General features: G+C 55.5%; 1 protein-coding gene across 5 annotated transcripts in view; it reads left to right on the top strand.

Moving 5' to 3' along the window:
- The window catches only part of D2HGDH (D-2-hydroxyglutarate dehydrogenase), a 30,597-nt gene extending 14,400 nt beyond the window's left edge, over nucleotides 1-16,197 (top strand). For 2 of the 5 annotated variants that reach the window (XM_063712636.1, XM_024243872.2), the window contains 3 exons: nucleotides 906-1,048; nucleotides 6,053-6,218; nucleotides 15,144-16,197. In XM_063712636.1, coding sequence (XP_063568706.1) covers nucleotides 906-1,048; nucleotides 6,053-6,218; nucleotides 15,144-15,403 — 569 coding nt within the window. In that variant the 3' untranslated portion in view covers nucleotides 15,404-16,197. Of the gene's footprint in view, nucleotides 1-905; nucleotides 1,049-6,052; nucleotides 6,219-13,980 lie in introns of all 5 variants that reach the window. The other 3 variants (XM_054550157.2, XM_024243871.3, XM_054550158.2) reach the window with 3 other exon arrangements.
- The last annotated feature ends 529 nt before the right edge of the window (nucleotides 16,198-16,726 follow it).

Consider the following 16,726-nt stretch of genomic DNA (forward strand, 5'->3'; position numbering starts at 1 on the left):
CTGCACGTCTGGACACATGGGACGGCTCAGAGACCCTGGGCGGGCGGGGGGTACCCAGGCGGGTGGGGGGTGGGTCCCTGGGCGGAGCATGGAGTGGTCGTTGGGCTTATGTGTAAGAAAGCTGCTCTTAACATATTTAGGACAAAGAATAGGCTGCCCTGGTCCTGTGTAAGGTTTGTGGTTACACAGATTTCCTGATCTTCTGCAGCAAGGACGGGCAGGAACTAAGTGGCTATTTTTGGTGAGCTGGGAGACTTTCTTTCCATTTCTACTTTTCTTTGTTTTCCCATGTTGCTTTCTGTAAGCATGTTTTACTTTTATGCTGGGAAAAAAGCCAATAATTCTTTTTCGTTGGGGGATGGAGTTTGGCACTGTGGCCCAGGCTGGAGTGCAATGTCACGATCTTGGCTCACTGCAGCCTCCACCTCCCGGGTTCAAACGATTCTCCTGCCTCAGCAGCCTCCACCTCCGGGTTCAAATGATTCTCCTGCCTCAGCAGCTTCCACCTCCCAGGTTCAAACTATTCTCCTGCCTCAGCCTCCTGAGTAGCTGGGATTACGGACGCCTGCCACCACACTCGGCTAATTTTTGTATTTTTAGTACAGACAGTTTTGCTGTGTTGTCCAGGCTGGTCTCGAACTCGTGACCTCAGGTGATCCACCCACCTCGGCCTCCCAAAGTGCTGGGATTACAGGTGTGAGCCACCGTGCCCGGCCAAAGACGACTTTTTAAACCTTCTGAAAGTCAGCTTAACCAGAGAGCTGTGTGCTCCGCAGGCTGCCTGGGTCCTTCTTGGCCACGAAAGATCAGTGGTTGCTATTAACAGCCGTTCTGCCCGAGCAGCCCTGATTCTTGCCCTGGCAGCCAGAGCCTCTGCTCACTCTGCCTTCCTTGCTCACTTCTAGAAAGTCCGTTTTACGTCCTCATCGAGACTTCAGGCTCCAATGCAGGGCACGATGCTGAGAAGCTGGGCCGCTTCCTGGAGCACGCGCTGGGCTCCGGCCTGGTGATTGATGGGACCATGGCCACCGACCAGAGGAAAGTCAAGGTGCCCTGTGTTCTGCTTACAGGTCCCCCCTCTCTGTCCGTCCAGTCCAGCCTTGTCTCGGGATGCCTGGAACGGTCATTGGTGCGGCCTAAACAGTGTGGGATGTGGCTGAAATGTGAATGGGTTTCATGGCTTTGAGAGAGTAGCCTCTTTGGATGGAAAATGTATTCCTGGTGTCTAGGCCATTTTCATTAATTTTTTTTTTTTTTTTTGAGACGTAGTCTCGCTCTGTCACCCAGGCTGGAGTGCAGTGGTGCGATCTCGGCTCACTGCAAGCTCCGCCTCCCGGGTTCAGGCCATTCTCCTGCCTCAGCCTCCCAAGCAGCTGGGACTACAGGCGCCCGCCACCACGCCCAGCTAATATTTTTGTATTTTTAGTAGAGACAGGGTTTCACCGTGTTCGCCAGGGTGGTCTCGATCTCCTGACCTCATGATCCTCCCGCCTCGGCCTCCCAAAGTGCTGGGATTACAGGCGTGAGCCACTGCGCCCGGCCCATTTTCATTAATATTTAAAAAGTACTTCCTCCCCACCGTGTCCCTCCCCAACCCCATGCTGTGGGATGAGCAAGGGGACTGCAGCCTGTGGTTCAGCGGCCCGTCAGCGGCAGCTCCGCACAGAGTTGTGTGGAAGGAGTGGAGGCAGGAGGAGCCCTTGGGGCTGTGGAGGCTTAGCCTGGACCTCGGGAGTCCTAGGGTGGGCAGTTTTCTGGAGGAAGGGGCGTTGACTGTGTTACCAGGTAACTTGGCCTTTTGAGGCCAAAGGAAGGAGGGGCAAGGCCTGGGGCAGTGAGAGACCCAGTCACCATCACCGGGGCCTGGGCAGTGGTAGCCCTCGGTCACCATCACTGGGACCTGGGCAGGGGGTGCAGCTCTCAGTCACCATCACCGGGGCCTGGGCAGGGGGAGTCCTCGGTCACTGTCACTGGGGCCTGGGCAGTGGTAGCCCTCGGTCACCATCACCGGGGCCTGGGCAGTGGTAGCCCTTAGTCACTGTCACTGGGGCCTGGGCAGGAGGAGCCCTCGGTCACCGTCAACGAGGCCTGGGCAGGGGGAGCCGTCAGTCATTGTCACTGCGGTCTGGGTAGTGGGAGCCCTTGGTCACTGTCACTGGGGCCTGGGCAGGGGGAGCCCTCGGTCACCGTCACTGGGGCCTGGATAGTGGGAGCCCTCGGTCACCGTCACTGGGGCCTGGGCAGTGGGAGGCGCCCTTGCTCACTGTCACTAGGACCTGGGCAGTGGGCGCAGGCCTTTACTCCCGCTTAGTTGATTCCAGGCTCATGTTAGCCTGGGTGTTGCCCTTACCATCTTCCCCCCTCACCTTTGCTGCCTGACTGTCGTGATTCCAGTGCTTCTGGGCAAAACAGTGTCTGCTCCCAAGGGCTGGGGTGCGGTCGGCTGGGCTCACTCATGTGTCCTGATGCCCAGCCCAGGGGCATCCTCTGGGCAAATGGCAGCTGTGTGATGCCATCTCTGTTGACTGAGAGGCATGATCAAGTGTGCGTCCTTCCTAGGTCTCTGCCTGCCATTCCTGCATTTTTCTAAGTGGACTGTGACAGTCAGCTCCCTTACATTCTGCCACAGTAACAAGCAATCCCCAGGCCCCAGTGACCACACAAACAGAGGCTCACCCTCCCTCGCGTTCTGTGTGGGTGATCGCTGTGGCTGCATCAGCTCCTGTAGCTTCCAATCCAGGGGCCCGGGCTGAAGCAGCTGCCCGACCAGTCAGTCTGTTTTCCCAGCAGAAAGAGCAGGACAGCCGCCGGGGCTTCTCTCAGCTTCTGCTTGAGATGGGGCGAGAACGTGAGCCCAACTGCCCTTGGTGGTGCAGGCAGGGACCCTCATCCCGCACTGGCTGCTTTGCTGGAGTGGCAGAGTCATGCAGCCCCCACGCCACCCCCAGGAGGGTGACCCTGACACCCCAGCCTCCACACATCAGCCCCCATGCTCCCCACAAAGGAAGGCTGCCCCCAACACCCCCAACCTCTCTACCAGCCCCCACGCCACCCCCAGGAGGGTGACCCTGACACCCCAGCCTCCACACATCAGCCCCCATGCTCCCCACAAAGGAAGGCTGTCCCCAACACCCCCAACCTCTCTACCAGCCCCCATGCCACCCCCAGGGCGGGCTGTCCCCCACGCCCCCAGCCTCTGCACATCAGTCCCCAGCCCCTCCACAGCCTGGTCCAGTCTAGACTTGTGCCCTGAACATTAATGCCCAGAGCCGGGTTCATGACCAGGACAGGGCCGGGCGGGGCTGGTCCTAGGTTCACAAAGTCACCTCCAGACGCTTCCTGGGACAGGTTCCGGAGAGGCCTTGCGTGTCTGTCACCTCGTTCTGGCTTATGCTCGACGGGTAGGTAATTTGGCCTTTGTTTTTTGCAGATAGCAAAACCACCCTTTCTTAGGTGTGCAGCTCGATGGGTTGACCCGGATATGCGGTTGTGTGCAGTTGCTCTGAGGCTTTTCTGTGCCATTGTCCGGTGTTGGCGAGGCTCTGGGCAGGTCTGGGCAGGTCCGGGCAGGTCCTGAGGCTTTTCTCTGCTGTTGTCCGGCGTTGGCAAGGCTCTGGGCAGGTCCTGAGGCTTTTCTCTGCTGTTGTCCGGCGTTGGCGAGGCTCTGGGCAGGTCCTGAGGCTTTTCTCTGCTGTTGTCCAGTGTTGTCGAGGCTCTGGGCAGGTCCTGAGGCTTTTCTCTGCTGTTGTCCGGTGTTGGCGAGGCTCTGGGCAGGTCCTGAGGCTTTTCTCTGCTGTTATCCAGCGTTGGTGAGGCTCTGGGCAGGTTCTGAGCCATTCTGCTTTCCACTCTGGTCTTTCCTTTCTGGGAGCCCTGGGTTTTTGGACATGTCGAGACAATGGGGCTTGCGCAGGTCCAGCCGCTGCCGCAGGGGTCCTCTGTTTAATGGGGGACTCTCAGCCCTGCCCAGGCCCCGCTGTAGCCTCAGCCCACCAGAGTGGAAGCCACACTGGTCGCGCCAGATGCCCTGGGCTCCTCTGAGTAGTGACCACGGCGGGTCTCATTGGCACTGCCTGTCCACCCGTCACGTGTCATTCAGTTAGCAAACCTGCTAGGGAGATGCCTCCTGTGCCCTGTGCCTGCCGGGCGACAGCAGTGACCAGGGCGGGAGAAGCCTTGCTCCATAAAATCACACAGCAGAAGGAACAAGCTCAGCCCATGGCCCCTCAGCCACGAAGCGCCGGGAGGAGGGCAGGGCCAGGCAGGGTCATGGGGTGTGCCTGGGAGTGTTGGAAGGATGACCCTGAGGGGTTATTTCAGCAAAGACGGGGTGTGGGGAGCAGAAAGTCTGGTGCAGGAGCACCAAGACCCTGAGGGACGCGTGCCTGTCATGTTCTAGAACCTTCTAGAGATGGTGGGCGTGGAGCCGAGTGACTGAGGCGTGAGCAGACAAGGGTAGAGCCCATCTTGTGGCCACGGGGACACATGGGGCGGCCGGTCTGATGAGGAGGTAAGAAGGCCCCGCAGGCAGCTGGTGCCCGCCAGACCACGGAGGCGAAAGCCGGCCTCGCAGCCATGCCCGTGCGGCTGTGACGAAGCGTCCGTGGGAGGTGCTCTTGCTCAGGGCATGGCGTGACCCAAGGGTCTGATCTGACCACAAACTAGCTCTAAAAGTTTGTAAAAGGGGCCAGGCACGGTGGCTCATGCTGTAATCCCAGAGCTTTGGGAGGCTGAAGCAGGAGGATCACTTGAGCCCAGGAGTTTGAGACCAGCCTGGGCAACATGGTGAGACTTCAAAAAAATAAAAAATTGATGGTGGGGAAATGCGGGAATTTTGGACACTGGCTGGATTCCCAGTGGTGGTGAGGAGTTGTTATTTTTTAAGTGTCAGTGTGGCATTGTGGTTACCTCAATAAAACAGTCTTTTTTTTCTTTTTTTTTTTGAGACAGGGTCTCACTCTCACCCAGGCTGGAGTGCAGTGACACAGTTGCAGCTCACTGCAGCCTCGGCCTCCTGGGCTCAAGCGATCCTCCCTCCTCAGCCTCCTGAATAGCTGAGTCTACAGGTGCCCACCACCAAACCCAGCTGATTTTTATTGTTTTTAAGAGACGGGGTCTTCCTATGTGGCTCAGGCTGGTCTCAAACTCCTGGGCTCAAGTGATCCTCCTGCCTCAGCCTCCCAAAGCTCTGGGAATACAGGTGTGAGCCACTGCGCCCTGCCAAGTCTTTGTCTTAGAATTTCCTGAAATGGTGGGGTCTCTGGAGGGGCAGGTGCTGGGCTTGAGCCCTGGGTGGGACCCTGCAGGGGAGAGGTGGTCCTGCAGCCCAGAGAGGATGGCTCTGTCCTCTTCCTCGTGGTGCAGATCTCCACAATGGAAGTTCGAAGCTAGCAAAAGCCACGCAAACCACAGGCCGATCTGTCTGAGCCCCGGGATTTGGCCCCAGGTTCCGCTTCAGCCACCAGCACCGTCTGCTCCTCCTCAGAATCCTTCCTCCCCCTCGGCCCGCCCGCCGTGTCCCTGCCTCCCCCACGACATGCCCCTTGAGCTGCCTGGGCCCTGCTGGCGTCCCCACTGCCTGTGTGACTCTTTGCGCCCCCTTCTCTACCCTGCCCCGCCCTGGTTCAGGGAGCGTCCAGGCCCATCCTCATCCTCAGGGCCTTCCCTGGCCCTTGCCACTCTGTGCCGTGACATGACCTGAAGCTTCAGGCGGGTGCCTCCCCCTTCCGTCATCGCTGTCCCCCTCTGTGAGGTGTCCCAGCCGCCTGATTGCCGGAGTCCCAGGGTGCTCGGTGCTGTCGTGGAGCCTGGGACATTCACTGTCTGGGATCGATTCCAGGGTTGGAGCCACACCTGGTCTGGGTCATTCGCTGTCCGGGGTTGGAGCCACACCTGGTCTGGGTCATTCGCTGTCCTGGGTCGATTCCGGGGTCGGAGCCTCACCTGGTGAAGATACAGAACGTGCTGCTGCCCTAACCCCGTGTGGTGTGCCCCCTGTCCCCGGGTGTCGTTCCCATAGCCAGCCCTTGTCTCATCTTGTCTCATCCTCTAGATGCTGTGGGCCCTGAGGGAAAGGATCACAGAGGCGCTGAGCCGGGATGGCTACGTGTACAAGTACGACCTCTCCCTCCCCGTGGAGCGGCTCTACGACATCGTGACTGACCTGCGCGCCCGCCTCGGCCCGCACGCCAAGCACGTGGTGGGCTATGGCCACCTTGGTGAGCGGCTCCCCGGGCCACGGTCCTGTGTGTGCTGGGTGGTGGGCGCCACGGTCGCCGTCACCCCGCCAGGCTGTGAGGCAAGGCAGATGGACCGTGGTGTCTGGCTTAGCATATCTCCCGTAGACACTAGCGGGACCACGGTGTCTGACAGGGAAGGGAAAATCCTAATCGTTGTCATGACTCATTTGAGTATTTTGGAAAAGACTGCCATGGTGCACTTTTAATGGCAGAGCGCATGGCTCAGCTTGCCAGAACATTCGGGGATCTTCACTGGAATGCAGGGTTGGAGGGCATCAGCCTTAACCCCAGAGTCCGGGATGCGGGTCTCAGGGGCTCCTCTCACAGGGCCCGGCCCTGAGGCCTTTTCAGTGCTTGGCGCACAGCCCCTAGCTGCTCCTGCCCCTTCAGATGGGAGGATTTCAAAACCACGTTCAGATCATCTTTTTTTTTTGCAAAAAAATCATGCTTTAACGTACAAGCTATTAATTCATAGGAAGAAAATGTTTCAATCCTATCAGTTCTTTTTTTTGAGACACAGTTTCGCTCTGGTCACCCAGGTTGGAGTGCAGTGGCGCAATCTCAGCTCACTGCAACCTCCACCTCCTGGGTTCAAGCAATTCTCTTGCCCCAGCCTCCTGAGTCGCTGGGATTACAGGCGTCCACCACCAGGCCTGGCTAATTTTTATATTTTTAGTAGAGACAGGGTTTTGCCATGTTGGCCAGACTGGTCTCGAACTCCTGACCTCTGGTGATCTGCCCACCTCGGCCTCTCAAAGTGCTGGGATTACAGGAGTGAGCCACCGTGCCCAGCTGTTTTCCTGTCAGTTCTTTGGAGCCTTGGAGCGAGGTGTCTAAAAGGCCAGCTTATAGGGCAGGGGTGGGGGCAGGGCTGGGGGTGTGGAGCGTGGCTTTGGGGCCTGACAGGTACTCACTCTGGCTTCTTCCCTGACCTGGTGGCACTGGAGTCACTGACCTGAAGCCTCCATCCACCTGCCAGTAAATGGGATTCAGGTGCCACCTCTGTGGTTACAGGAGGGTCTAGGGTTTTGTGCGTGACGATAATAATAGGTGTTACTTACGAAGGGCCTGTGCTGTCCCAGGCATTATTCTAAGCACTTTATGTGGAGAAACTTCTCTGCACAACAGCTTTTAGGACTGGTGGTGTTGCTTCCCTTTTACACACATGTAAACAGGTTCAGAGAATTTAAGTAACTTGCCCAAAGTTGCCCAGCCTGTGGAGGGGTACATCTGGAGGAGTTGACATAGGATGGATGGTAATCTTCTGTGATAGGAAGGCAGGACTCCTGAATGGGAAGGGGGTAAGGGCGTGATGGGTGTGTCATCATCCAGAGAAGAGGGGTATGGGAGCCCCAATATTTCAGAATATGGGAAGGGGGTAAGGGCATGAAGAGTGTGTCATCATCCAGAGAAGAGGGGTGCGGGAGCCCCAATATTTCAGAATATGACCTCAAGCCAGGAGGCTTCCTCCTCTCCAGGTAACTTCAGTCTCTCTTGGCCACAGATAAAACAGACCATCTTGGTCAGAAATGGAATGAGCCCTCTGTTACTTTGTAAAAGCAAGAATGGGCCAGGCGCAGTGGCTCATGCCTGTAATCCCAGCACTTTGGGAGGCTGAGGTGGGTGGATCACCTGAGGTCAGGAGTTCGACACCAGTCTGGCCAACATGATAAAACCTCGCCTCTACTAAAAATACAAAGAATTAACTGGGCATGGTGGTGGGCACCTGTAATCCCAGCTACTCGGGAGGCTGAAGCCGGAGAATCACTTGAACCCAGGAGGCAGAGGTTGCAGTGAGCAGAGATTGCACCATTGCACTCCAGCCTGGCCGACAAGAGTGAAACTCCATCTCAAAAAAAAAAAAGCAAGAATGAATGTTGAATTTTTAAAATGCGTTTCCTGCATCTACCATGCTGACCGGGTGCTTGTCTGCCGGTAATCAGTGTGGTAAGTTACACTGATTGATCCCTCTGGAGTCAGATGAGTCTGTGTTTCTGGGGTAGGCCCAAGGTGGCCATGATCCTTTTTGTATCTTGCTAGATGAGTTTGATTATGTTTGGTGTGGGATTTTGACAGGGGTCTTGGTAGGTGATTCTGTTCCACACTGTTCCTTTCTTCTGTCCTTGCTGGATTTTGGTATCAAAATCATAATATGAATATTATGCAGAACTTGCCAGTGGAGCTGTTTGGGCTGGAGTTTTTTTTTTGGGGGGAGTATTTTAAAATTACAGCTCAGTTTCTTCAATAGCTGTAGGACTTTCAAGCTTTCCTTTCTTCTAGATTGGTATTGCTAATTTTGTCCCATATTGGCATAAAGTTGTTCAAATATTCTTTTGTTTCCTTTGTATCTAGCATTTGTGGAATGCCCCCCACACCCTTTTTTTTGGTGGGGACAGGGTCTCGCTGTCACCCAGGCTGGAGTGCAGTGGCTCACCACAGCCTCAGCCTTCTGGGATCAAGCAGGCCCGCCACCTCACACATGCCAGCAGGCCTGGCTAACTAAAAAAAAATTGTTTTGTAGGCCCAGTGCAGTGGCTCACGCCTATAATCTCAGTTCTTCAGGAAGCTAAGGTGGGAGGATCACTGGAGTCCAGTAGTTCTAGACCAGCCTGGGCAACACAGTGAGATCTGATCTATACCACCCCCCCGCACACACAGAGTGTGTGTGTGTGTGTGTGTGTGTGTGTGTGTGTGTATAGAGCCAGAGTCACGTAGAGCCAGTTGTGTGGCCAGACGGGTCTTGAACAGTGTGTGTGTGTGTGTGTGTGTGTGTGTGTAGAGCCAGAGTCACGTAGAGCCAGTTGTGTGGCCAGACGGGTCTTGAACTCCGGGGCCTCAAGCAACGCTCCCTCCTTGGCCTCTCAAAGCCAGAGATTACAGGCGTGAGGTCCTGTGCCCGGCATTATTTGCTGCTTGCATTATCATTTCTTCTTTGACCCGTGAGTTATGCAGACGTGTATTTCTTAATTTCCAAACGTGGTGGTTTTCTAGTTATTTTAAAAATCATTGATTTCTTTTTTATTGCATTATACCCAGGAAACTTGGTTCTTATCAGATCAGATTTTTGAAACTTGATCAGTGGCCAGCTTGTGGTCAGCTTTCATCACTGTGGAGTGCTTGAAAAGAATGTGCTCTCTGCAGTTGCTGGAATCAGTGTTTGTACAGATCCATCAGATAAAAGTATACGTCGTGTGTTCATTCTACATCCTGCTGACCTGCCACTCCCTGAGGGAGGTGTTAGAAATCCGCTGACAACAGACTAATCTGTTCCTCCTGTAGCTTTGCCAGTTCTGGAGACGTGTTCTTAGGGGCATAGGACATGAGGTTTGTCTCTTTGTTCTGGGAAACTGAATCTCCTAACGCGGTGGACTCGCTCTTTATCTCCAGCATTTCCCGCTGCCTTGGTGTCTGCTTTGTTTATTACACAGTGATGCTAACTTTCTTTTATTTAGTGTTTGCCTAACATGTCGTTTTTCCTCCTGTTAGTTTCAGCTTTTCCATCCTTAGTGATTTAGATGTGTTTCTTGTGGACACCCTGGACAGGTTTCTTGCATACTTGTTTGCTCTCTTGGATGAGTGCGTTTGGCTGCTGAGCACATGCTGTGGCCCACTGTTTGGATTTGTTTACTTCACCCTGCTCTTTGTCTCTCCTTGTCTGTTTTTTCCTCTGTTTTTTGCTCTTCTTCTGGTTTATGTTCTTTGTCATTTAGCTTTTTGCCGTTTACTAACTGTTGGTGGTCGCCCTAGCACCACAGTGGGCATTTCTAGCCCTCTGGGTTTGAGGTTAATCAGAGTCACTGTCTTCCTCCCAAACAATGTGTGATGGTGAATTCTCTGTGTCCACTTGTCTGGGCCCTGGTACCCTCGTTTGGTCAAACTCCAGTCTGGATGTTTCTGTGAAGATATTTTTTATGTGTGATTAACATTGAAATCAGTAGACGTTGAGTAGAGGAGATCTCCCACCACAGCGTGGGTGGGCCTTCCTTACCCAATCAGTCGAAGGACTTTGCTACAGTGTGGGTGGGCCTTACCCAATCAGTCGAAGGCCTTTGCTACAGTGTGGGTGGGCCTTACCCAATCAGTCGAAGGCCTTTGCTACAGTGTGGGTGGGCCTTACCCAATCAGTCGAAGGCCACAAGAGCAAAAATCTAAGGTCTCTCAAGGAAGAGAGGATTCTGACCCAGACGGAGACTCGAGCTGCAGCACCAGCTCCTGCTGGGATCTCCAGCCTGCTGACCTGGACATCAGATTTTAGACTTAGCTCCCTCAGTCACATGAGTCAGTTCATTAAAATCAGTGTCTGTCATCTCCCTGTGTCTCAGTGTGTCTCTCCATCTTTTTCTCTCTGTATCTTTCTCTAAATATGTATAATCTCACTCTCTTGCTTGCTCTGTCTGTACACACACATCCTGCTGCTTCTGCCTCTCTGGGAGCCCTGATGGCTGCACAGTGCGAGGACTTCAGGGCCCCGTCACTTTGGCTGTCGTTTACCCCCAGTTTATAGTGGCCTCTGTATTTGCGGGCTCCACATCTGCAGATTCAACCATAAAAAAAGCAATACAACAATAAAAAATAAACAAAAGACGATGTAGTATAACAGTGACAGACACAGCATTTCCGTCGTACCAGGAATCGTAAGTAATCTAGAGGTGATTTAAAGTATACAGGAGGGGCCGGGCACAGTGGCTCACGTCTGTAATCCCAGCAGTACGGGAGGACAAAGCGGGTGGATCACCGGAGGTCAGGAGTTCAAGACCAGCCTGGCCAACATGGTGAAACCCCATCTCTACTAAAAATACAAAAATTAGCCAGGTGTGGTGGCGTGTGCCTGTAATCCCAGCTGCTTGGGAGGCTGAGGCAGGAGAATTGCTTGAACCTGGGAGGCAGAGGTTGCAGTGAGCCGAGGTTGTGCCACTTCACTCCAGCCTGGGCAAAAGAGCGAAACTCCGTCTCAAGAAAAAAAGGATGTGTGTAGTTTATATGCAAATCCTATGCCATTTCCTGTCAGAGACTTGAGCATCTGAGGATTTTGATATCCGAGGGGTCCTGGTCCTGTATCCAGTCCCTCAGGGACACTGAGGGGCATGCATGCTGTTCGGTGGTGTATTCTGGTTCTGCCTTGTTCAGTCATGCATAACCCCGTCACCATGTCACCGTCCTGATGCTGCGTAGCCAGTTTGCACACAGCTTCTGCTTGAATCTCAGCCTCCAGAATTTTCCCTGGCATGGAAAAATAGGTGACGGAACAGCTCAGATTTTATTTGTCTGGAAATGTACTGATTTAGTTGATAAAAATGTCTTTTCCTCAGTGAATGTCAGTGGTTCTGGGTTGACAGTTGCTTCCCAGCGGCAGAAGGGAGCCCCTGTTCTCTCTTCTGATGTCTGCTGGTGTGGAGACAGCCTCGGTGCAGGGCTCTTCCCTTCGGGGGAATGGAGGGAAAGAAATACTTTCTTTCTTTTTCTTTTCCTTTTTTTTTTTTTGAGATGGAGTCCCGCTCTGTTACCCAGGCTGGAGTGAAGTGGTGCGATCTCAGCTCACTGCAACCTCCGCCTCCCGGGTTCAGGCGATTCTCCTGCCTCAGCCTGCCGAGCAGCTGGGATTACAGGCGTGTGCCACCACGCCCAGCTAATTTTTGTATTTTTAGTAGAGATGGGGTTTCACCATATTGGCCAGGCTGGTCTCGAACTCCTGACCTGGTGATCCACCCGCCTCGGTCTCCCAAAGTGCTGGGATTGCAGGCGTGAGCCACCGTGCCTGGCCTGCTTTTTCCTTCTTGCTGCTTTCAGCTCCTTCCATTGTCTTTGGAGTTCTGCGGTTTCACTCTGGTTCTGCCAGGTGTCGGCTGGGTGAGTGTTTGTTTACCTGCCTGTCCGCCAGGTGAGTGTTTGTTTACCTGCTTGTTGGCCAGGTGAGTGTTTGTTTACCTGCCTGGCGCTTCTTGGGCTTTGGGGTCTTGCTGGCTTTAGAAATTCCTCAGCCACCACAGCCTCTTCAAATACCGTTTCTCCCCTCTGTTCTCTTCCTGGAACTCAGTCCAAGCCCTCTTGTTTCTTGTCTGCTACTGCCAGGGTCCCGCCTCTCGCGTTTGGATGCTATTTGCAGTGTCTCCAGCTTGGCGTTCTCTGCCGTGTGTGATCGGCCGTCAGATCTGTCTGCTAAGGTCCACAGGCCAGCCATGATGCGTTTCATCTCCAGAAGATTGGCGTGGATATTTAAAAATTGCTTGGTCAGATTTTTTGGTTTTATATTTTTGTCTCTTATTTCTTTACACATGACACATTTGTGTTCTGTGTCTGGAAATGACAGCGTCTGAGGTGTTTGTGGGTCTGATTCTGACCTTACCCGTGGTGGTTTGTCTTCTTGTGTGTGTGATTTTTGGCGTGAGCTCATATTTGTTAGATTTTTATCTGTAGAATTATTTGAGGCCTGCAGGGAGGTGGTTTGCTTCTGCAGTGGGTGGGGAGGGTGAGGGCCTGGGGCCCCGCCCAGAACCTCTTTAATCTGCACATTCTCAGCCTTTGGGACCCGAGGCAGTGTGAGTTCCGGGTGCAAGGCTGGCTGTTGCTCGGGAATACAGTTGGGTGTTGCTGAATGATGGGGATGCGTCCTGAGAAATGTGTCATTAGGTGGTTTCGTTTTGTGCGAACATCATGGAGGGCACTTACGCCCAGATGGGACAGCCTCTTCCACACCAAGGCTGTGTGGTGTAGCCATTGCCCCTAGGTGACAAACCACAGCTGTCATCCACTTAATGCCGGAAGCAGTTGTGACATAATGCTGAGTATGTGCCTGAACACAAAAGCTAATCCTAGAAAAGAGACTGTAAAAATACGGTATAAAAGGTAAAAATGCCACACCTGCGTGGGGTGCTCATCACGAGTGGTTCTCGTGGGACTGGAGGTTGTTCTGGTGAGGCAGTGGGTGAGGGGTGAGGGATTGCGAAGGCCTGGGAGATGACCGTACTCTACTCTAGACTTTATAAACACTGCACACTGAGGCTACACTAAACTGATATTAACAAGTAACTGTGCTACAACATGGTGACATCATCATTAAGGCGATGGCAATTTTTCAGCTCCATTTTAATGTTATGGGACCAACATCATCTCTGAGGTCCGGTGTTGAGTGAAACGTTGTTATGAAGCGTGACTGTATTCACATACTTTGTGGACGCCAGGCACATGGCTCATGCCTGTAATCTCAGTGCTTTGGGAAGCTGAGGTGGGAGGACTGCTTGAGGTCAGGAGTTCAAGACCAGCCTGGGCAACATGGTGAGACCGGCCCCCCCGCCCCCACACCTGCCATTTTTACAAAAAAAAAAAATCAGCCAGGCATGGTGGTACATGCCTGCAGTCCCAGCTACTCAGGAGGCAGAGGTAGGAGGACTGATTAAGCACAGGAGGTTGAAGCGTGAGCTAGGATCACTCTACTGCCCTCCGGCCTGGGTGACAGAGGGAGACCCTGTCTCAACAAAACAAAACAAAACGAACATATTCTGTGGATGTGGTTTTTCTTCTTTCACAACCAGACCTTCCTGGGCAAGTCCCTGGGCAGGGGTTGTGTTCAGCCCTCTCTGGCCTGAGCACACGACCATGGAGACTGTGGGAGGGGCGGGGACTGTGGGAGGGGCGGGGACTGTGGGGGGCGGGGACTGTGGGAGTGTGCAGTCCCTGCTGCACTCCCTGCCTCGCGTTTGTTCTCGTAGGGGTGGAGAAATAGTTTTCTGTCTACCCTTTCTAGTTCCCAGCTGGGATGGACCCTGCAGCTACGGACACATTAACAGGAGATATACAGAGGCTCATGACGTGCATGTTTCACTTCTACTTGGGAGTGGCCAGGGAATGAGTGATTCTCAAAGAGCTGGCTGTGAATTCAGGCCCACGTGGCGTCTTCAACAAACAGTCAAGTTTTAGGGACGTCACATGACAGGACATGGACTATGAGTCTCCAGGTGGCATCTCGGAGGAGGCAGGGAGCTGGCAGAGGACGGCAGGGCCTGAAGCTGCCTTGACCTTTGTCGGTTCTGGTGGAGGGAGGGGCCTTGCCCTTGTCAGTCATTCCTGTGCTGCTCTGAGGCAGGACCTGAGTCGGCGGAGCTTTTCTTGGATCTGCCTGCCGCTTCTCAGTTGCCTTTGTGGGAAAACAGCCCTCACCCTAACGTGGCACAGTTTGGGGTGGTGCGTCCTGGTTTGCCTCTGGGGCTCCTCCTCAGTGTGCAGCTCTGCGTTAAAAGCCACTGTCCTCGTCTGGGCAGCCCTTGAGCTGGTTTCTGGCTCCCTCTCCTGCTGGCCCGGAGGTGGGGTGGGGTCCTCACTTGACTCTGTCCCCAGCCTCTTCTCTGAGCCGTCGCCTTCTTGACCTCTGAGGTCAGAAGAGGAGGTTGTGCGTGGGGCGGGCCAGGGCCAGGGTGTGCTTGGAGAGCCATCGCCCTGGGGGCTCAGTGTGGGGTAAGTGGACCAGAGAGGAGGCGGCTGGGAGCCAGGGCTTTGTCTGCAGTGGGCACTGGCTGGGCAGCTGCCCTGGGCACCACTGCAGACCCCTCCATCTGACCAGGTGCTGGGGATACAGACTGGGAGACGGTCTGGACTCTTCCAGGTCAGTAGGGAGGCAGTGGTAGGCCGTGCGGTAACTCATGTGGTCACTCTCCGGCTGGGGAGATGGGAGCCCTGGGCAGAGGGAGTAGGAAGAGTGGGGAGAACTTGGGGAGAGAAGCAGGGAGAAGCCAAGGTAGCAGCGGCCCCAGAGGAGGGGTTGGCACGTCCAGGGCGAGTGGCATGAGGGTGAGGCTCAGCCAGGGGTCTCGGGGTTGCTGGGGAGGGGATCTTGGGAGGCGCTGTTGGGGGAGGAGTGGGGTCCTGAGGGCTGCCCTGCCCAGCTTGACCCGTGTGCCCTTGTCCCTCCAGGAGACGGTAACCTGCACCTCAACGTGACAGCGGAGGCCTTCAGCCCGTCGCTCCTGGGTGCCCTGGAGCCCCACGTGTATGAGTGGACGGCCGGGCAGCAGGGCAGTGTCAGCGCGGAGCACGGCGTGGGCTTCAGGAAGAGGAATGTCCTGGGCTACAGCAAGCCACCCGAGGCCTTGCAGCTCATGCAGCAGCTCAAGGCCCTGCTGGACCCCAAGGGCATCCTCAACCCCTACAAGACGCTGCCCAGCCAGGCCTGACGGCCGCTCCCACTACTGCCAAGGCCCACTGGGGGTCAGCGGATGGCTCTCGGGTGGGGGCGTTGCGGTGGCTCTGAGTGATGAGCCGGCAGTGGGCAGGGGACCAGGCACCTGGTCGAAGGGACCAGGAGCCCGCACCAGGGAACTGCCGGACGCAGGCCCTCGGGCAGGAGCGTCTGGCAGAGTGGGGAGCGCGGCAGGCTCCCTCCTTTGCAGGGCGAGGTGGGGCCTCTGCAGCCGTCCTGGACAGGCCGGGGTGGCGGCAGCTTTGCCCACGTGGAAGCGGGCTGGGTCTCACTTGCGTGGTGGTCCCTGGCTCCACCTTGCCTGCTGCGGCCTGGGGAGCACTGGGTGGTTCTTCCACCTGTTTAATGCTCATTCCCTGGCATGCGTGGGCAGCGGGGGGCGTGGGCAGGACCACATGGGCCGTGATCATGGGTTGCCGAGAGGACCCGAGCGCTGTGGCTCTGCTGAATGGAACTGGGTCCCTCAGGCCATGGATGCCCTCGGGAGGGGTGACTGGCTTGTGTCTGGGCCTGAGTGACAGGAATGTGTCATTTCCCGCATCTTCTAGAGGGCTGCCAGCTGGGAAGACAGTTATCAGGGCAAGCTGTGCTCTGAGTCTCGGGTTCTGCTTCTACAAAGAACGTGCGGTGCTGCGGGCGAGGGCCCCGGCGCGGACAAGGGCCGCTGCAGAGTGCGTTTCTGCTCGTCAGCCGCCCTGGGCAGCGGATGGGCTGGGCGACACAGCTGGACGCACATCTCCTGTCATAAATGTCCTGTGAGAATCTGAATTGGTTGCAGCCTTCTCTTTGCTTCTGTTACTGGAAAATCGTCTTTCAGAGCCCACTGTGAAGGGCCTGTGCATCCCATTCCCACAGCCCCTGGACCACTGGGGCCACAGTGTGGCCGGGCCTGATGCTACTGTGACTGTCACTGTGCCTCCTGTCCCCATGTACTGTCCTGGTGGCGGCTGAGCTCCCACCGGCTGCACAGGGCAGGTCTGGACATGGAACGGGCACCTCGTAGCTCTTGGTGGCCCTGGAGGCCCTCGGCGGCTGGGCCTGACCGAGGTGGATCCACGGGCCCCTCCTGTCCCTGTGGGCGTCGAGGACCTCGGATCCTGCTCAGAGGGGGAAACGTACCTCTGACCTGCCACCCTGCAGAGCCTGCCTGCCTAGCCGGAGCCTCTGTGTGGACAGGCCACGTCCTCTTGGTGGAGGTCCTCGGGGGATGGGTGGAGGCCTTGGTCCAGCATGATTTTTTTTTTTGAGACAGGATCTCACTCTGTCACCCAGGCTGGCGTGCAGGGGTATAGTCACA

This window comes from Pongo abelii, chromosome 11 (genome assembly GCF_028885655.2).
Source record: "Pongo abelii isolate AG06213 chromosome 11, NHGRI_mPonAbe1-v2.0_pri, whole genome shotgun sequence".
Lineage (NCBI taxonomy): Eukaryota > Metazoa > Chordata > Mammalia > Primates > Hominidae > Pongo > Pongo abelii.